Genomic DNA, 22,635 nt, shown 5'->3' on the forward strand with positions numbered 1-22,635 from the left:
CTCCATAGTTCCCTTTGAAGACATGAGTAGGTTGTAATGAGTTCTTTAAAAATTTTATTGTAAACCTCTGCTCCATGTGGATACACTGAAGCCCATTAAATTTCAATTGTTCTTCATATCTCTCACTCACTTGGGCCATGCCAAACAAAGTGGACTTGGAATCTTCTACCTAAGTTTAAACTCATCTTACAAATGCAGATTTTGTTTCATGATGTAATCAATCTATTCGTTAATAAAGAAATACTGCTGAAACAACTGTTGTGAACCTTTAAAACCCATTTGTGTTCTTATTTTTATACACATGTGTGTGTGTGCATGCATATATAGTGATCCCTAAACAATGAAGAAACTGCTTTTGGTAGGAGTAATTTTTGAATGTGTAAAGATCACACAATAATGTTGTTTGGTGTGAATAAAGAAATGGAAAACAAATTGTCTACTAATGCAATGAAAACAAATATTTACTCATATATTAGATAGTACTTGAGTATTTATTACTTTGAAAGTCAAAGACATGTTCACTGAAAATGTCTGGACAATCATTTGCAAATTAGCCATGCTATTCCTAAAGTGAAGCCTGGTTGCAAAAGTCAGCAAGCATCCCACACCACTATTAGGAGAAAAACAAAATCTGCCATTTTTTATTTATTTATTTAATTTTTTTTAGAGAATGTATATTTTAGAAAGTAGCTGATACAAAGAAAAGGAAATGAATTTCAAGAACTCAGTCAAGAAATTATAATTAACAAAAAAAAAAAGTTTTGCCAATAAGATTGTTTTTTTTTTTAATTTAGTTTTTTAAAAAAAATTTTTCTTTATTTTGTTAATTCTTTCTGGGTGAACAAACATCTGGATATTGGCAGTAAAAGAAGACAAGTACAGTCCATGTCTTGAAATAATTTTTCCTAATGAAAATTAGTTTCTCTAACAAAGAGTGTCAAAAATAAATAAAATGAAATAAATAAAAGTTTTGTTGTAGATGGGGGGGATGTGGGAGGAGAAAAAATGGATTACTTGTTCATTCACCCACTCAACATTTTCACAGCATATAAAAATGTTGGGGCTTATTTTCTTGTTATTGTTTGGCCAAAAGAGCTGCAATAGGCCATCATACAGAAAAGAGTTGATGTTGATAGGATAACAAAAGTGTCCACAGTACATCAAAGCTAATCTGTAGAGAAACAGTTTTAAAGACAGTGTGGAAATAAGATAACTGTCCAATACTTCTTCATAGTGAGAAGATATGTCCAGGTATCAATGTAGATGTGTTATTTCAGTTTTCATACCCATCATATGCTCTCTGAAGTGTGCCAACAACACTATGCGTACTGCAGTGGGGATGTGATCCAATGCTACAATGCATACATAATTACATATTTGTATGTACAGTTTTCTCTGCTGTTATTAAAAATGAGACCAGAGGCTACTTTAATGGATTTTGTCTAAGCTGAAGAAACAGGTAAAGAATAAAGAAATGGAAGGTACTCAACTTTGTCATCAACGGGGTAGGTGACAAAATGTTTCCATTCAGATTTTAAAAAAAAGTTTGTTGTAATTATACCTTTGAATTGTAACAAGATTGAGAATCTCTTTTCTCATGACCAATTTTTGAAAGGGTTATTTTATCAGTCCTGAAGGGATGAAATATAAAGCTGACTTTGGAATTTGAACTCAAAATATAAAAACATGAAATTAAGCACTGTAAGACTAGCACACTACCATTTTGACTAAATCCACTGCCTTCCAATTGTTGCAATATGCAAGCTGTATTTATAAAGAAGTTAAAAAAAGAAAAGAACTATTTCATGTTTTCAAACAGTTTGTTTTGCTTGCAACTTCATAATGCTAGATAAATAAACAATCAACATGAAAGATAAAAGAGAGAAAACAAAACATTTAATTTTCTATGAAGCCACAGTTGGACATTAACTTGCTTTTACAACTTTAAAGGACCTACTTTCAAGTGAATACAAAGAAATGACTAGAACACCACACAACATTTTGTTAAGAGAAAACTAATTTTTACAAAAATGAACCATTAATATGTAATACACCCCCACCCCACCCCACACACAAAAGCCATGCAGAATAAAAAATAATAACGAGAGAAATTTTGTGATCAATTTCAAAATAACACTAGGAAAAAAATATTCCTTGATAGACTGGTTGGCTTTTGCTATCTGTTACATATCAAGCAAAGCTACTGCTCATTAACAAAAACAGAGGAAATAGGATTATTTCATAGGAGAAAAATATCTGACTTGGATATTTTGGTCAGGAATAGGCTAATATAATGGAATAGAATTAACTTCTTCTTCATCCTATTTAGTGTTCAATGACTAAAGAGGAAAAAAAATTACAAAAAATGAGATACAGAAGTTCTGGAGTTGAAATTTAAGCTGCAAAATTTGACTTTCATATGAAAACTTTTAAGTAGAAGACAACCTAGTAGACATTTGAAATTTATTGAAGTTAAATATAAACACAAAGAACTTCTCATTCTGTTTTTAAACTCTATTAATCCTAATGAATTAAATGTTAATATCTGCATTTTTCCTAAATTGCACAAGAAAAATACCAAATATGAATCAACCTTTCAAAAAGTTTTATTCATAGTTATTTTTTTTTACTTATGAGCACAGCAATGTGATATTAGAATATGTAATTTGGTTCAGAACTTTTGAAAACAGTGTCACTGTAAAATTTGTGTTGTTGATAAACTAGCATCAGAACAAAGGAATCCGATGTTAATTGAAAGCAAAGGTCAGTCACTCTTTCTAACCATGGCTGGCAAAAATATCTGGATTTTCCCTTTTTCTCTTTTTTGATTATCTTTTTCCTTTCTGTTTGAACAAAAATCTGAAATCATTGCAAGATGAAATACAATATAATTTTTTAAACTATAAATGCTCTAAAAATCAGCAGAGGTATTCTTTGTTTTTACCTCCTTGTCTGAGAAGTCACTTTTAGTAAGGATTAAGCTTAAATAACAAAGAAAGAGCAAAAATAGCCAAGCATTAAAGTATTTCTTCATTTGAGACACATTACAAGTTTTTTTTTTGTTTTGCTTTTATTAATCTGTACCAACTTGTTGCCAGTAAGTTAGCATCTCATTAACTTAGCTTGCTGTCAGTAAGTTGGTTTCCAGTGTATTCTTTCTGTCTTCATACATAAGCAGTCTATGATGGATGGAGACAGAGAGTAAAACATGAGTAACACAAAGAAATGAACAGTATTTCAAGCTTTCTGATGAAACAACTCCATTACAGAAATACTGTTCAAATCTGGTGAAAATTTGTTGCTAACTGATCTCAGTTTACCTACACAAACAAACAGTAACACATTTTTATACAAACACTTGAACCACAATATCAACAACCCTTCTAATTTCATAGTTCTAATTGAAACAAGTATACTTAAAGTTTAAGATGAAAAAGAAATGACTGATTTAATTTTGAATGTTATTCCTTAAAAGAAAATGAAATTATTTTTGCAGGTGTTTTAAAAGTCAACACATTTTATTCTTCCTCTATTCTCTATTTATCTTCTCACCCTCACCAGAATGTTATAATATAGACCAAATTATTTAATCAAAGAATAACTTAGAGAACAATTGAGCAACTGAAATGAACTGCTGATGAGAGTTAAGAACACAATATCAATGATAGCAAAGGTAACTGTTTCAATCACAGATAGAAAAATATGAACAAACATCTAAAACTAAGACCATATTGGAGGTTCTAGATATAATAGAAAACTTTCAACATACTAATCCTTTATCCAAATAACCATTTTAGCTCCACAGAGGGGAGGCTAAATATAAATGTTAAAAAAACCTAATTAAACATTAATAACTAAATAAAACAGAAAAGGAATCTTAAAAAAATCAAAGAAATGAGTTGCATAAAAGTTAATTAAACAGAAATTTTTAAACAGTTCATTTAGAAATATAGCCTGGATCCCTTCAAAATTCCTTCTAGTCAAAATAGGAACAGTTAGGCTGTATTAACTCACAAGATTTTTATTTCAAAGTTGAAGAAATAATTCTAAAGCTTTTTGATCTATCCCTCCAGGAAACTGTGTGTGTGTGCATGTATGTATGTATGTAGTGCTGTAGGTTTATTAATATGATATAAATATAGGTTACACTATCAATATGGTGATAGTAATTCAAGTTTGTTATTGTTATTATTATTATCTATTAATACATTGGTGGAGGCATAAAGCTTCAGATTTAAGTTGTTGCATTCATGTCTTTCCCAAAGACATTAAGCGACATAAGAGAATCAGTTCCAACAGGAATTGCCAAAGAACTTACTGTTGCACCAAGAAACTTACTCCAGCAATGACAACAATAAGATTAGTAAAAATAATAGTCAGGTTGTGCAAGGGGAATTCTACTTTGAAAGTTCAACAAAATGTATATAAATAAATTCAAATATCTTTGATGAGTAGTGACTGACGTGGCCAGTGTTGATTAAATTAATAACTGAGGAACGTAGTATAATGTTCAGCTAGTAATATATCTGTAACAAAAATTTTAAATAAAATAGGAAAATACAAGGCTGAAGTGAAGTAGGAAGGTAACAGGGAGAAGTTGCTTTTTTTGTTTTTTTGTAAGTAGAACAAAATGTGATGGTGGCAATTACTGTTGCTGCTCGCTGACAATGCTGGGGTTCTGGTGGTCGGTATGGATATTAGCTGAAGAGTTAGATAGTTTCTCAAAGCCATCGAGTTTCAATGGAGAACTGAATAGAAACAAAAAATAAAATATATTAGTATCAAGATTACATCATATATTTACATGGCTACTGAAAAGGCTATATATATACTCTGTTATGGAGTAGTCTAAAAGCATACATTGCAACATTTAAAAGATTGTTTGGTCAAGAAGCCATTCATTACAAAGAAACTCGAAGCCAAAGATTGAGGCTCTGGTAGTCATATTTCTACTGCAACAAGAAGGGTGTCATGTTAGTTATCGGTCTCCTGCATTCATTATAACCATACTTACTACTTATACAACTACAACTAGCTGCATTTCAGTTCCTCAACTCTCTGTACATTACCTACAATATAATATATTACCTCAGCTCTCTACATTATCTAAAATGTAATATATGTCATTAATCCTTCATTCTGAGCATATCACATGCAAGAGTTTTTTCTCTCGAGTGTTCCTGCACTACATTAAACTTGACATTCTGAAACCCATCCAAATAATACATGCTTCTGGTTCTATAAACCTGGATCATATATTAGGTTTTGACTGGTTTTTCATTTTTATCCAGCTTGCTGTGGGATATAAAATGACACAATAAAAAAATTTTAAGAAGTGAAATAATTCAACAGCAGAAGGAAATTTGTTCCAATCTATTTATGACCAACTACATGTGTATTAAAATGGCACACCATTTGTGAACCTCAATTAGAACAATGATAAAAAAACTGTTAGAGAAAGATGTCTCATAATGGTGTAAGAATGTCCCTCAGGGTGCAGTCAATTTTCTTACAACAGAGGAAAATTGATGATTGCACCCTCCCCCCACAAAAAAAAAAAAAAAACCTGTGCCAAGAATGCCAATATCAAGAAAGGACAATTAATTGAAATGACTTTTCAATGTACAAATGTACATTCTGCAAGATTACACACACAGAGGCTGCTTTCAGTTTCTGCCAACCAAATTCACTCATAAGGCACACAGGGTGCCACACAGTAAGACTGAACCTGGACCACATGGTTGGAAAGAAAATTTCTTACAACACAACCATGCTAGAATTTTGTTTTTAAATACATTTTCAAGTTTACCTAATTTCCAATTTTTTTTTATTTTGATTATTTACAAGGTGCACTCACATTTTGTTTAATTAATTAGTGAATAACTAGTGTGTCTGCATGTATCTATATGTGAATTTATTTACTTCATTTTGTACTTTTCTTCAAACAGAAATTCCAGTATTTTGTGCTATTTATCTTTACAGTGGACATATTTAATATGCATTGAAAATCAAAAATGTGCAATCATGTTCTTTAACCATTTTTACATTGCAATCATGTTCTTTAACCATTTTTTTATCATGATGTATTCACAAAATCTGAATAATTTACCTATATTTACTAATAGTTAGGTTATTTTGAGATAAAAATTATGCAATATATTTATATTAGAACATTTTGTTAAATTGTGTTCCAAAAACCACATTCGTATGTCAATAAATCTTTGTTTTATGAAATTTTTAGAATTTCATTGAAACACATCATGGCTGTATTTTAGTTATAAATATACTAACAAAAGGCATCCAGAGATAAATCTCTCAAGATAAAATTCCCATGCAGAATGTAGAAGAATAAAACAGAAGTCAAGAAAGATACATTCACACTGACAGAAGGGAGGAAAAAAGAAAAAGAAAAGAAAAAGCAGCAGTCTCAAGAATAACTCACCGATCTCCACTATTCATTTTTTTATCTATATCATTCACCACAACAGAAAGACCTTTCTCGGCCAACATCTTGAGAGCTTGAAGAGCAGCAGCATCACGAGAAGATTCCAGTGTAGGCCCTGTACCATGTAGGACTTGTGGAGGGTCAGTGGACAAAGACACTCGACTCAAACATTCACTAGGAGTATTCTGAAATAAAGGTATTGTATAAATAACAATTTCTAACAAAGACATCAAGATAAAATGGTTAATGCACCAAATTACTACATTGTGCTCCTAGACAATAGGCAATCCCACTATAACTATTTAATTACTTTCAAATGCAGTTAATTAAATCACAATTTTCCTAAAAGGCATGATATTCCTAAACTATTCTAAATTAAAATAAAACTATTTTGATACCTAAAAGACAAACAGAAATAAACTGACTGGTAGTAGTGCAAGAAAAAGTTCATCTTCATGAATGAATGAATGATTGATTGATACAAGAGTCTGATGGATGTGAGGTTAATGTGCTAGACTACTGACCATATCATAATGTGTTCAAATTTTGCTACAATCATTATATTGTGCATCTGAGTAAGAAACAGAACTGTGTAAGATCCAAATTGCTTATCTTACAATTGAGTGGTTAGCAGTAGAAGAGCATCCATTTGTAGAAACACCACTGTACTCATAATAGCATAGAATTATAGATGTAAAACAAAAATATTTTGTTAATCAGTCTATTTGTAGTTTAAAAAATGAAGTTACTTCAATTTTCACAATTAAAGATATATATTAATACACAATCTGTTCTATTCAATTCTAAAAGAGATTACTGAGATCCAATTCTTCTACCTGAAACACAAACAAAATGAATTGAACTTTGCAAGTCAAAGAAACACTCAATTAAGTTACAATGCTCCCACTGGTAACACATGGACATTGCTCTACTCCTACAGTACCTAGATAGTTTTGTGGATTAAACTGAGATTTTAGTTCTTAGATCACCAGTAGTCCACCCCCATCCCAGCACTAATGGCATTTCCAAGAAGCCCTCTGGAATTCTCTCCCAACTTGTTTTCCCAATAACTGTTCAGTCTCACTAGTCTAAGAGGACCTGTGAAGGCCACAAGCACAGTTTCGTTTTCTTCTAGACCAAACCATTAAAAGACACAATGCCACATAACGACAAGATTCAAAATACTAATGTTTGGTACAAATTCAGCTTGTTGTAAATTCCAACAGATGTTTGGAGTTGGCAAAGCGTAATTCTCATTTCTTCATTGACAACGAGACTGGGTTCTACTTATATTTTATAGTTGAAATGATTAGTGAAAAAAAACAATCTATCTGTGTAATGGATGTAAAACAACAACAGCTTCAGCACAAACAACAACAACAAAAATAAAAGGGGAGGGTTCTGAAACCAAGCAATGATTCAATTTATAGAGAACCTATTATTGCAAAATTTTAAAATACTTACTTTGACTCCAGTAGATCATAGTGCTTATACAACAGAAAAAACAGAGTTCACATGAGTTAAAATACCAGCACGACAGTATAGCCTTCTATTCAGATTTAAATTGATTGATAGATAGAGAGATAGACTGATAGATGATTTTGAGGTGGAGGAGTAGAAAAGACCCAGATGACTTACTAATCTACCACAAACATGAATACATACTTAATATGTACACACCACCCATACAACTATACTTAATATGTACACACAATCCAACAACTATACACATACACTATTACACACAAATATAACACAAATATAAAATGTTAACCAGTTAACACATATACACACATACTAACACATCCCTACAGAAATTTTCCTCAAAATCAATGTAAACTGTCAAAAAACATTTGTTCACGTTTTACACAAAAGAAACATAAAACATTAAAATTTGGTTAACACAGAGCAATATTATACATAAATGGTAAGACACAGAAACTTTGCAAGTTAAAACAATTGAAAAACACAAAGCTTTTTTTTTAAGCATTCAATATTTGTAGAACAAATTAAAATAAAAATGCAAGTTTTTTTAAGTAGATTCTTTACATCTTAAAGACTCAGTTAGTTAATTCAATTATAAAACCATGAAAGTAATGTTTAATTTATATGGACTTAGTCAGTTTTGCAATATTAGAAATCACAAGCTATTCAGAATTTTATGCTTGAGTTTTACTTAAGAAATAATCTACATTCTTTTATTTGTTTCTGTCATTTGACTGCGGGGATCTATTTTAAAACGGGGGCCACATTTTTCATTAATGTTTTACGTAGTGTTTTTGGTACGGAAAGACTTTCAAACTTCGTATACTTATTTATTTTGTGTTACAGAACAGAAAAATATTTTTGTATTCGAATTTATTTCATGTAAAAAATTGTCTTATTTCGATAATTTCAACCAATCACTGACAAGTATTCAGTTGTTTACATTTACTCTTTTGGCTGATTAAGCAATGTAAAGTGTATTTAATCTCCATACCTTCGTTTTATTTGCTTTTTTCATTTTAAATTTGCTTTAACCCTAACCCTAGCCCTAGGGTTAGGGTTAGGGTTAATTGTTTCAGAATCGTTTGTTTATGTAGTCGGCACTTAATGTATATCGGCTGAATGGACGTCAGTGATTGGTTGAAATTACAGAAATACGACAACTTTAACATGGAATAACTTATGAATTTCTTTTTTTTTTAAGAAGACTAAGAGAAAAAAGATGTTTTATATGACACATTCTACCAGTGTTCCAAGTTTCAAAGTGTTTCGTTAATGAAAAATGTGGCCCCCGTTTTAAAAAAGATCTGACTGCGGCCATGCTGGAACTATTTTTCAAGGGATAAATTTGCTGGAATCAAAATTGAAAATGTAAATGAATATATTTTGTATTTTGTTTCAGAGAAATCTATTCTATTTACATTTGACTGCTGATAGCAAAGATTTTTAAATTTTCAAACTAATAGCAATAAGTTATATACCAATGTTAATATCCCAAAATTGATTAGATTTGATGTATCTGCTACCCACACTGTCGCCACTCATGAATTAGTCAACTGGAGAGATTTTCCAATACTTCTTTAATGATTGAAATAGATTGCTTAGGAATTCAAAAACATAGTAAGGAGGAGGAGGAAGAGCTGCCCATCTGTTTTCCATGTTGTGCGAGGTCTGGAGAGCCAGTGGCTGCACCAGGCTCCAATCTGATCTGGCAGTGTTTCTACAGCTGGATGCTCTTCCTAACACCAACCACTCCAAGAATAATGCAATAAAAATGAATTTATTACCTTGCCACTAAAGTCTGGCTGAACTGCATAGTTCTGAAAGTGCACCTCAATCTGATGCTTGTGTGCAAGTTCCCGTAGTTGCTGTTCAGGTCTTAGTGCACTTGTTACTGCAGTGATAGGACGGCCATTTAATCCAATCACATTGCTACTATCTTCGCCTGAAATAAAAATAAAATTATTAACAATGAAAAACAATTGTCATACCATCATTTTTGGAAAATTCTAGCTGCAGTAAGTTGGAGTGCGCAGTAGAGCATGTGAAATTACTTTCTAATGCTTGTTCCCATTTCCATGAATGAGTTATATTATCAAAATAAATCATCATCATTGTTTTAACATCTATTTTTCCATGTTTGGGAAAGTACAATAGCCAGACATGTTTTCACAAAAGCAAATGATACTGCTTGTATGTCAATGATATTCAATGAAAGAAACATGAACACATATACATACACATACATATATATACAGTGGTTGGACAAATTAATGGAAACACCTTAAAAATTTCAAACAAATTTATTTTAATATGTGTTAGGACTGCCTTTGGCAGTAATTACAGCTTGAATTCTATGAGGTATGAACTCGTACAAAGTTTGAATTGTTTCCAAAAAAATTTTTGTCCATTCTTCAGCTAAAACAATCTCCAGATCTTGTAGTCATGATGGAAGAAGATATCAACTCCTTACTTGTTTTTCTAAAATGCATCAAAAATGTTCAAAAATATTGAGATGGAGACTTGTGACCAGATAAGATGTTCAACTTCACTAGAATGTTCCTTGTGCCATTCAGGAACAACTTTAGCTGTTTGAATTGGTGTATTATCATCCTGAAAAATTGCATTTCTCTCTGGAAACAGTTCCGCAACTATAGGATGAATTTGATCAGATAAATCATCATCATCGTTTAATGTCCGCTTTCCATGCAGGTATGGGTTGGAGGATTTGACTGAGGACTGGCGAACCAGAGGGCTGCACCAGGCTCCAATCTGATTTGACAGAGTTTCTACAGCTGGATGTCCTTCCTAATGCCAACCACTCTGAGAGTGTAGTGGGTGCTTTTACATGCATCGGCATGAGAGCCAGTCAGGCGGTACTGGCAATGGCCCCACTCAAATGGTGTTTTTTGCGTGCCAAGTGCAGTGGCAATGACCTCGCTTGAATATTTTTTCATGTGCCACCGGAACAAGTGCCAATAAGAAGATGCTAGTAACGATCATGCTTGAATGGTGCTTTTTACGTGCCACTGGCACAGAAGCCAGCCAGCTGCTCTGGCAATGATGACTCTTGGATGGTGCTCTTAGTGCTCCACTAGCACGGATGCCACTCACTGAATTTGATTTTGATTTCACTTGCCTCAACAGGTCTTCGCAAGCAGAGTTTAGTGTCCAATGAAGGAAAGGTACGCATAAGTGGGCTGGTTACAAACCTGGCATAGGCCATGGGTTATGGTCTCATTTGGTTTGCTGGGTCTTCTCACGCACAGCATATTTCCAAAGGTCTCAGTCACTAGTCATTGCCTCGATGAGGCCTAATGTTCGAAGGTCATGCTTCACAACCTCACCCCAGGTCTTCCTGGGTCTACTTCTTCCACAAGTTCCCTCAACCGCTAGGGTGTGGCACTTTTTCACACAGCTATCATCATTAATTCTCTCCGCATGAGCATACTAGTGCAGTCGTTTCTCTTGCACACCACATCTGATGCTTCTTAGGTCCAACTTTTCTCTCAAGGTACTTACACTCTGTCGCATATGCACACTGACATTACACATCCAGCGGAGCATACTGGCTTCATTCCTTGCAAGCTTACGCATGTCCTCAGCAGTCACAGCCCATATTTCACTGCAATGTAGCATGGCTGTTTGTACACATGTGTCATACAGTCTATCTTTTACTCTGAATGAGAGGCCCTTTGTCACCAGCAGAGGTAAGAGCTCTCTGAACTATAGCCAAGGCTATTCTTATTCTAGCAGCTACTTTCAGTGCACCCACCCCCGCTAATGACTTGGTCACCTAGGTAACGGAAGCTATCAACTACTTCTAGTTTTTCTCCCTGGAATGCGGCAATTGTTCTCTGCACATTTTCAGTGTTTATTGGTCCTGAGCAACTGCCACATACAAAAACTATCTTGCTAGTTAGCCTTCCTTTGATATTGCTGCACCTCTTATGTGTACATAGCTTACACTGGGTACGTCTTATAGAGTTTCTACCTATGCCTTTTCTACAGATCGAGCAGGGCTATCTACCTCTCTCTCTCTCTATCGAGAGAGACAGACAGACAGACAGTGAGGCTGAGAGAGAGAGAGAGAGAAAGAGAGGGTGTAGAGTTAGGGTGGTCAGAACACAAGGGAGAAAAATATTCTTTTGGCATTTGGGTAGCATGACTATTAATTCTGCCATGGAGGGAAACCATTGGGCTGGCGGATTTCCAAGATATAGTCCCCCAGATCATCACAGACCCTCCTCTATGGTTAACAAAAGGAAGAAGGCACTCTAGGTCAAATGCTTCTTTTGACTGTCTCCACACATATACTCGGCTGGTCGTCAGAAATAAGGTAAAGGTGAGCTGGCAGAAATGTTAGCACGCCGGGCGAAATGCTAAGCGGTATTTCGTCTGCTGCTACATTCTGAGTTCAAATTCCGCCGAGGTCGACTTTGCTTTTCATCCTTTCGAAGTCGATTAAATAAGTACCAGTTACACACTGGGGTCGATATAATCGACTTAATCCGTTTGTCTGTCCTTGTCTGTCCCCTCTGTGTGTAGCCCCTTGTGGGCAGTAAAGAAATAAGAAATAAGGTAAAGGATGATTCGTCCAAGAAAATAACATTTTTCCACTGCTCTATCCCAATTCTGTAGGTTTTTTCTCTACTCTAAACACTTTGCAACGTCTGTTTTTGAAAGTAGCGGTTTTCTGATTGCAGCCCTTCTGTGAAATCTGGTTTTGTGCAGCTCCTGGCAAACAGTTTGTGTAGAAACTGGGTTCTCAAGGTAGTCATTAAACTCTGCAGTAATTTTGGGAGCTGTACTTTTGTGATCCTTTCTAACAATCCACATAAGAGTCCGATGGTCCCTATGTGAAAGTTTTGGTTTTCTTCCGGAGTTTTGTTCCAACAAGGAAGTTTTTCCCTCTTTCTCAAAGGCTTTTATGACTTTTGAGACAGTACTTCTTGATACACCAAACATTTTGGCTGTTTTCGTTATGCTAGCGCCTACCATACAGGCACCAACAATTTGACCTCTTTGAAAGTTCGATAAATCTGTGATTTTAATGAATTTTAATTACCTTTTTCTGATGATATCTGAAAAGAAACAGCATTTTTAGCAAAACATATTAACCGTTTTGATACTAACCAGGCTGTAGCTGGCCGAAAAATTTCTTGGTTCATAAGACCAACTTGGCTGAGAGTACCCATTGTTATTTAAATGTGAATTTAAGCACAAATCTCATTAGTACATTCGTAAAAATACGTGATTTCACTTTGTAAATAGTTGAGTTATAGTATCTGACATTGTTTGATGTGATATCTGAACTCAGTGAATTTTGGGGGAATTTTTTCCACATTTTTTCAGAGTCGATTTTTTTTTCAACTGTGTAAATGGATAAGAGTTTCATGCTATTAAGCAGTGATTCCGAATTTAAAGGTTTTTTAATGGAAAAGATGGAGATATCGAGAAAAAGAATGAATGAGGTACAAAAGCATGTGGTGTATGAGAATGAATGGGATATTTTTGTATTCGAAACCAAAAGCAGCGATAGCGACAGGAAAGATGATTTTACATCAGAATGAAGTAAAAACTTTAAAAATGTTGTTATTAGCAATTTTTCTGAGGAGATGGGGTCTATACATAGTCTTTCTAAGGAAGCGAAACTGTTAGACTTTTATTTTTTCCAGTATGCTTGTTTGAAGCGATCACTGCAGAAACAAACTGTTACGCAAAATGTAAACAAACAGTATATGCCAGGAAAATCCACAAAATGGGGGATCAAATTTTGGAAAATTTGTGAAGCAAATACTGGGTACTGCTGTGGATTTAGTGTTTATATAAGGAAAATAATGTTAGTCAGCATGGCCTATGGTACGATGTAGCCCGGAATTTATCACTTCCATACCATAACCAGGGCTGTATATTATTTTTAGACGAATTTTTGGGTTCGGTCAAACTTGCGGTGGATTTAGGTGGATTCCAGTATTTCAGTTTATTTCACCTTTATGGTACACCTGTTCTGTTGTGCATTAAATTCAACTGATAATCTAGTGATGTGCACAATTTTTCTATATCAAAATTTTGTTGCATACCCAATTGAAATATTAGCTGATGATTCATTTTCTATGGTGATGTTTAAACAAAAATTTTAATATTTTTACCTTTTGCTCAGTTTACCTGTAATTAGAGTCACTTTGAGACAAAAGTTATGCAATAGAATTGATTAAGAACCATTTCTTTAATTATGTTCCAAATATCACATTAATATATTAATAAGTAAAAAAGTTACAGCTGTTTAATGAAACTAGTCTAAATTCATGATTATTTTAGAATTTAATTGAAACTCATGAGGGGTGTATTTTGGTCAGAAATATTGTAACAAAAGGGTTAAGCAACACTAATAATAAATCAAAAAACATAAAAATAAACAAGCTTTTGATGTTAGGCGTTTCTATTATTTTGTCCAACCCCTGTATATATATATATATATACATACACACACACACACACACACATAATAGGATTCTTTTCAGTTTCCATCTACCAAATCCACTCACAAGGCTTCAGTCAACCTAAGATTAAAGCAGATATTTTTGCCCAGTGTGCTGTGCAGTGGGACAGGGCATGGAACCACAAGGTCGTAAAGCAAAACTTCTTCACCACACCTGTGCCTGTAATAACAAAAAGAAATTTGATTTTCTTAACCTATTTGTAACTATTTTCTTTTTATTTCTAAAAGATCCACATAAAAGATATAGCAAATGAAAATAACCTGTTCACAATGTATATAAGTACACATGGATCAAACTTGGTACAGAAGAATTTGAAATGTCTTAACATTAAAAAATTATAGAAACGATAAATGTTAAAACTATGCCTTGCATATGCAGATAAAAGTATCTCAAACTGTTAGAGAATGGAAAAAAAATGTATGCAAGAAAAATATATAAAGTCATTTATGTTTGATATGAAATAATAGCTGCATAGGACAACCTGAAATAAAATTTAGACATTTTTTTTTTTATCAAAGATGCTTTAATTAACAGAAGGAAGCCAGCTCACAATGTATATGCACAAGGCTAAGAAATATACAAAATATATTCTTACTTGTAGACTTGGTAGCATGCAAATTAGCTTCTGGTACAAGCAACAAACCAGGCATTAGTTGACAACCAACACGGCCATTAACGGCCCCATTCACAGGAACTCCTGAAGCAAAGATTCAAATTCTTCTTTAAAATTCAATTCACACACAAACATCCATTTCATTGTTGAGCTTCTGATCTTCTTATCAACAATTATACCTCAAGATCATTGACATTCAATCATATAACCATACTTATATGTACAATGAATTGCTATTTGGTATAACAAGGAGCTTATCTGAAATTTGACATTCTCCTACAACTCTAGGAGTTATCCACATTCTCAAGCTTAGAAAGAACACAATGCCAGTAGAGCACCACTCAAGTGTTATAGTGTTAAATTAAAGGTAAGCATGAATAATAAGTCTCTGAAGCAGTGAACTGTGTTGAATGTACCATGTCAATGATCTACAAGATGGTATTTTGCGACTCTGCATTCTTTAAGAGGCTGTTATGCACACTAACTATTTGCCACTATTCAATTAACTTTTTAAAAGAATAAAGATAAATCAAGAAGACTAGTATAGGAAAAAATTAGATAAACAAAGGAAGAAATAAAATAATTGTGTATAATTCTATTTACCCGTAGATGATGATGAAACTTCTGTATCCAGAAATGTAACTTTTTTATCACAGTTGGAACCCTAAACAAAGAAGAAGGTTTTCAACTGATTAGATTTCCATTACTAGAATATAAACCTCACTGAATACTAAATCTACAGCTAAAAATTCTTTTTTCTTGTAATTCAAGATCATAAAATCAGAACTGAACTTTCAATTCTTAAATTGCATATGCTGTTTTACATTTTATTAGTTTTAGTCACTGAACTAAAACAATGCAAGGGCACCAACTTCATATCAACCACAATAATTATGTCCCCTGTTTAGTACTTGATCTCTTCTTATTTTCTAACCACAAAGTTATGGGACTAGAAAGAGATACAACAGAGCAGAAACATAAGCACAGACCCCCACCCACTCATATACACACACAAAAGCACATATCTCTGTGTGTTCGAGTATGTGTAATAAAGTTTTCTTTCAATTGTTTTAATATTAAAGACACAACTACATCCAAGTTCGATCCGTTTTACTAAAGATTTTTCATATTTCTTCATTAATCCTTTGGAGCAATAGTGTTCCTACATCCATTTACTCACTAACATTTCAAGGACTTCCCAGTCTCATCAGAATGAAGAGATAATAATAATAATGGCACATTGTTCATGCACTCTGCTGTAGATCACAAAGGATCAATACAACAGTGTCATAACTGATAAAATCGTTCAACTCTTAAATTCCTGATTTCTCTATATAAATCTCATAATCCTGTTAGAAACAGCTTTGCATTGTACTTGTGAGTACAATTTAGTAAAAAAAAAAATTTTAAGCTGTACAGTCAAAAGAGCCATCAAGAGTTACAAGGCAAAGAAAGCAACTGATCAATCAATAAAATAGGACACATACTACTCACTCGCAAAGTCAATCAGATACAATAAGGAGGGCGGGGTCAACCCCAAATGATTGGTGTAGCATTATTAACTGCGATAAAGATAAAGATGCTCTAGAAAATAGCAGTTACAGAAGAATCAAATCAATGGTCCATAATGAAAAAAAATAATAGCAGTTTAAATAGGAAAAGCATTATTTAGATGAGATGCAGCTTGTCATAAGACATCTAATTGTACAAGTTCTTAGTTAAGAGCAAATCACTTTACCTAGCTTTCATAAACCTACATAGGGTCATTGACAGAATTCTATACTATGTAGTTTGGTGGCTGTTAGAAAAATTAAGTGTAGATGAATGACTTGTGAAGGTCATGTATAAAGCAAGGAGGGTTTTAGCAAAATGTTCAGTAAGGAATTTCATATCCAGTTACTCTATCAGGGCTTAGTTTTAGTCTCCTCTTCTTTATTTTCTTCTAGGTCATTACAGTAGTTCAAAACTGGCTACCAGTGGGAACTTCTGTATGTTGATGACTACTAAAAGAATTACAGGAGTTCCAAACATGGACAAAAAATCTAGAATAAAGAAGTCTAAAATGTAAGCACAGCAAAAGATGTTTTAGTAGGTACTAGCAGACATACCTGGCGATGCTCAGGATTAAAATGGCATAGTTTTTTTATTCTTTTGTTTCAGTCTTTTGACTGTGGCCACGCTGGAGCACTGCCTTTAGTTGACCAGAAAGAAAACAAAATAGAGGGAGGGGAGGGAGAAAGAAGGAAGGAAAGAAAGAGGGAGATAGAAAGAACAAAAGAAAGAGGGAAAGAAAGGGAGAAAGAAAGAAAAGGAATGATGGAAGGAGGGACAGAAGGAAAGAAAGAAAGAAAGAAAGAAGACAGACTAAAAGAGAGAAACTATTAGAGGGTGAGAGTATATATGTATACAAGAGAAACAGAGAATGAGAAAAAGGAGAGAATCAGTTGAAAACAGCAGTTTTTAGAGAAAAACCGTTTATCCCAGTTTCTCGCTTATGTGGGAGCTCTGGGCAAAAATGATAGTGCACGACCATCCTTAAGCACATAAGTAATGTGTGTGTGTGTAACGTTTGGTGAAAATCAGTTAAAAACCGTAGAAATGCATACGTATTACACACACAGACATCCAGTGCCATAGAAGGGAAACAAGCCTAGTTTGACCACACAAAAACACACTTTTTGCTTGATCATTTTCATGTCAAAGTACATATTTTCCATAGAAATTATATATCATTTGAAAGTTCTAGATGTAAACTTTCTTCTCATATCGTTTTTATCAAAATCTGACACTTACATATCATGCCAGGGTCTCTCAGTCACCCTGATATTTCCACTCATTCACAAAGCTTCTCCCTTCTTTTTTTTTTTGACATCTGAACAGTAGTCCTCACTCTAGTTCAATGCGTCAGAGTGCTATAACTCAATTTGTGTTGAAAATCATAGTCTTGAAGAAGACTGTTTTTGCTTTAATTTGATATAAAATCGATAATCATTATATAATATAAAATTGAAAATTTTATTAATTTTCACTTATTTTCTTGCAAATTCAAAATGGTCATTGCTGAATTTGGCCATAGTATGGCAAAAAAGCACTAAGTCAATAAAGAAGGTGGTATACTGATGCTATTCGTGAAACTGACATGTCCTCACACAGCAAGAAGTCAGAATATGAATCCAAAGTTTCAAATATTGAATTTGAGCCAGAATTTCAAGAAATGAGTAAACATATATTGTGCCTTCAGATTTCCACCTGTTTCAGTCTCTTCAAAATTCATTGAATAGACAGACATTTAGCTCTGAAGCAAATGTAAAAATTGCTACGAAAAAATGCACTAAATTGAGCCACAAGCATGGAACCATCATATTGAGAATGTTGTTTATTCCTTTAGGCTGTTTTAACATGTGAAGAGTGACATCTGAATTTTACCTAGTGGACATTCTTGTACATGTAAATTTCGTTTTTCTTTGAGAAATATTGGTCAAATTTTGCCAATAAAAATTATATTGAGCAATGAATATTATTTTGTAAACTATTGGCCAGATGTAAATTTTTTTTCTCCTGATTTTGAATAGTTGAACAATTTGTGGTAGTGATTACATATTCGTTTTTGAGTCTCTCTCTCTCTCTCTCTCTCTCTCTCTCTCTCTCCTACTAATGAGTTTGCTGTAACTTACAAATGTTTTTAATATCTTTAATTTATGCTTTTAATGCAGAATCAAGGAATTAGTTTTTAGATTTTGTTTGTTTTTTAATCTAGATCTACATGCAATTCTGAGAAAGATAAAGGGTGATTGTGAGATGTATCAGAAACAAGAACTAAATTTCCCTTAAATTACAAGGAAACAGGACTTTAAAATGGTAAAGATTCTGAGTAAAAGTTACAGCAATTATAGGAAACTTGAAACATCACAGATTAGTATATGGAAGGAACTTAGGGCAATAGGAGAAATTTTTAGACAAATACAAGTTTTTACTAAAATTAAGGGAAAGTTAAGAGCTTTAAACTTTACCTCTGAATTACTTCCAGTTTTGATTGCAGGCTTTGCTGGCTGAGGTGCTGGTCGACTGTAACCAAGCAACTGAAGCATACCTTCAGCAGCGTTCCGTTTAGCTAATTTCTTATTCTGTCCTACACCAGTATATACATGGTCATCAACAGTTACCTATTGTAACAAAATGTTAAAGGTTAAAAAAGCTTCAGTTTGCAAACGTTTAAGGGTTAAACAAGTTTCAATTCAAAAATACATAAACTATCACATTTTGCTGCATAATTTTTTTTTAAAGTTATCTTTTATAATGTCAACTTACTCCCTATTTTATAAACACATCTGATGGTTCAAATTATAAAAAATTCAAAAAGAAATCTATCAGATTATATTCTACCAAGAAACCAAATATGCTAGCTATTACACATTGGGAACATCAATAATTTCATATTTGAACTAAGCATACAAGTCCATCATAAACAAAAAAGGAGTTGTTCAATTTTTTACTTTAAAATACATTGGTCATAAATGTATATAAACTAATAACATTTATATTATAAAAGATAATCTTTAGACATTATTTTCTTACATTTTGATGGTACATTACTTACACTTTCTATGTTGGGTCCCATCAAAATTATATCAATGTTGTATCTGACTTACCCTGTACTAAATTAGTTTCATATAATTATGTGGCACACTAAAAAATATAACTATCCAGCAATTTATAAACATTTTGGCAAAGAACACCTGCACTTGTTACATGTACAAGTGCGTGTGTGCATGTATGTGTATGTACAGGGTGTAAGGGGTATTTAAGGATATATTTGGTAATTTAATAAAACAACTTCAAGTTTTCAAAAGCGAAAAGAATTTTAATATAAATTTGTATGCATGTTCTCAATAAGCCTTCCTATAAGAAAGATTATTCTATGAATCTGCCTTCTGCTTCAATGCAGGACCAGAATCAATGACATACCTGCATCAAATAGACCTTATACATTTTGGATATCCTCTGGACAATAATGGTCTCTAGTGAAGTATGATATTGTGAGGACATCTCTTAGTCTCCCTTTCAACAATGTTCCAAACATAGTAGTCCATAGGATTTAAATCTGGTGAGTTTGGAGGTCACAAGTTTGGTGGCATGTGATTGTAAAGATTGTTTGAAATCAATTCTTGGATTTTGTGGGCTTTGTGAAGTGCTTAGACTTGTTGAAATATGTATGGGCTTCCACTGATCCAGGGATTAACAAGTCTCCAGCACCTCAATGTATCCTGTGGAATGATGTAAGGTGACATGACATGACCTCCCTTACTCACCACTCCTAAAACAATTGCAGTTAGTATGCATCACTCTGGAGACATCAGAAAGATCTACACCTAACCATGTCATTTCTTCTGTTAGAATTCTGGTCTTGGTTGAAGTTTTCTTATTATGCTACGTCTGTGAAGGTTTTTAACCTAGTTAAGTAACAATTTGACACAGGAAATGGTTTACCTGTGTCTTTTCAGAAATGAATTGGCTTTTCTTTTAGTACATATGACTTATATGAATGTCCTCATACAATACAGTTCTGATAGTCCACTCCGAATGTGAAGTTCTTTGGCTATAACCCTCATTGACTTTTTCAGGGGCATCATCAATAATGTTTTGAACTCACTGGATAAATTACAATGTTTGAGCATTTAGAATGTCCTTTTACCCCTTTGATTCAGTTGAAGTATTCTCATCAAAGGGTTACAATTCAATCTGAATTGCAACATTTAGAAACTTAGCAATTCCTAAATTACTGTGTTCTGCACATGTGGCAACAATGACTGCATGTCTTTTCATTTCTTGTATGAACATTTTACCTGCCTAGATCTGAAAGAAATAAAAACCTTTTGACTTGTTCAAAGAGAGTATTATACTGATAATTATTATCCCTATCACTCTGTACATAATAGTATTACATTGTATATATCTGCACACACACACACATCTATCATCATCATCAATAAACATATGTTGTCCATGCTGACATGGGTTGACCAGGGCTGGGAACCGGTAGGCTACACCAGACTCCAGTCTGATATGGCATGGTTTTCTATGGCTGGATGCCCTTCCTAACGCCAACCACTTTGATAGTGTAATGAGTGCTTATATGTGCCACTGGCATGGGTGCCATTTGTGTGACACTGGTATCTGCCGTGACTGCCATTTTGGTCGGCTTGATGGGTCTTTTCAAGCACGACATAATGCCAAGGGTCACGGTCATTGCCTCTGTGAGGCCCAACACTTGAAAGGAACTCAGCCACTTTGCCTCCATGAGGCCCAACACTCAAATGGAACAGCCATTTTGCCTCCTGAGGCCCATCACTCGAAAGATACTCAGCCACTTTTGTCTCTGTTAGGCCCAACACTTGAAAGGAACTCAGCCACTTTGCCTCCATGAGGCCCAATGCTTGAATGGTGCTCTCTACATGCTACCGGCATGGGTGCCAGTTATGCGACACTAGCATCAGCCTTGACTACAATTTCTCTTTGCTTGACAGGCCTTCTCAAGCACAGCATATCACCAAAGATCTCTGCCACTAGTCATTGCCTCTGTGAGGCTTAAAGATCAAGCTTCACCACTTCGTCTCATGTCTTCCTGGGTCTACCTCTACCACAGGTTCCATCCACAGTTAGAGATCGGCACTTCTTTACACAGCTGTCCTTGTCCATATGCATCACATCACCATACCAGTGCAGTTGTCTCTCTTGCACACCACATCTAATGCCTAACTACTCTTGCACACCATCTCTTATGCCTAACTTTTTTCTCAAGATGCTTACACTCTGTCGCACATGCACACTGATATTGCACATCCAGCGAAGCATACTGGCTTCATTTCTTTCAAGCCTGTGCATGTCCTTGGCTGTCACAGCCCATATTTCATTCCCATGTGGCATAGCTGTTCACACACAGGCATCATACAATCTGCCTTTCACTCTGAGAGAGAAGCCCCTTGTTGCCAGCAGAGATAGGAGCTCTCTGAACTTTGCCCAGCCTAATCTTATCCTCACAGCTACGCTTTCGGAGCATCCACCTCCTCTACTAACTTGGTCACCTAGATAACAAATGCTATCTACTACTTCTAGCTTGCATGCCTGGATGGAGTCTATTTTTTGTACATTTTTAGTGTTTATTGTATCTGTGCATCTTCCACATAGAAAAGTTAGTTTCCCTGTTAATCTCCCTCTGATATTACTGCACCTTTTATGTGTCCAAAGCATACACTGGGTGCTCTTTGGAGTTTCTACCTACACCTTTTCTACAGATCAAACAGGGCTATAATAATTCGACCGTGCAAACCAAAGGAGATGGTGACGTAGACGGAAACAAAATGATATATATATATATATATAAGATAGAAGACTCATCGTGAGAGATACGAGCCATAGTGCCAGTAAAAGAACTTAGGACAAACACAACCGTTAGATATATAGAGAGTAAGTTTATTAACATAGTGAAACTGTTTGTGTCTGTGTGCGCGCATGCAACATATATAAATAACACAGTAGATAAGTCAGGCCTTCGTGTACAAGAGAATGAATACAACAATGTGAAGTAACGG

General features: G+C 34.2%; 1 protein-coding gene across 4 annotated transcripts in view; it reads right to left on the reverse strand.

Moving 5' to 3' along the window:
- Positions 1–472: 472 nt before the first annotated feature.
- Positions 473–22,635, reverse strand: part of LOC106880813 (double-stranded RNA-binding protein Staufen homolog) — a 179,383-nt gene continuing 157,220 nt past the window's right edge. For 2 of the 4 annotated variants that reach the window (XM_052966317.2, XM_052966316.2), the window contains 6 exons: positions 19,057–19,209; positions 15,650–15,710; positions 15,029–15,130; positions 9,718–9,875; positions 6,443–6,630; positions 473–4,748 (listed from right to left, as the gene is read on the reverse strand). In XM_052966317.2, coding sequence (XP_052822277.1) covers positions 4,646–4,748; positions 6,443–6,630; positions 9,718–9,875; positions 15,029–15,130; positions 15,650–15,710; positions 19,057–19,209 — 765 coding nt within the window. In that variant the 3' untranslated portion in view covers positions 473–4,645. The remainder of the gene's footprint in view (positions 4,749–6,442; positions 6,631–9,717; positions 9,876–15,028; positions 15,131–15,649; positions 15,711–19,056; positions 19,210–22,635) is intronic. The other 2 variants (XM_089349260.1, XM_089349259.1) reach the window with 1 other exon arrangement.

The sequence above is a fragment of the Octopus bimaculoides genome, chromosome 3 (assembly GCF_046866305.1).
Source record: "Octopus bimaculoides isolate indiv1 chromosome 3, ASM4686630v1, whole genome shotgun sequence".
Taxonomy (NCBI): Eukaryota; Metazoa; Mollusca; class Cephalopoda; order Octopoda; family Octopodidae; genus Octopus; species Octopus bimaculoides.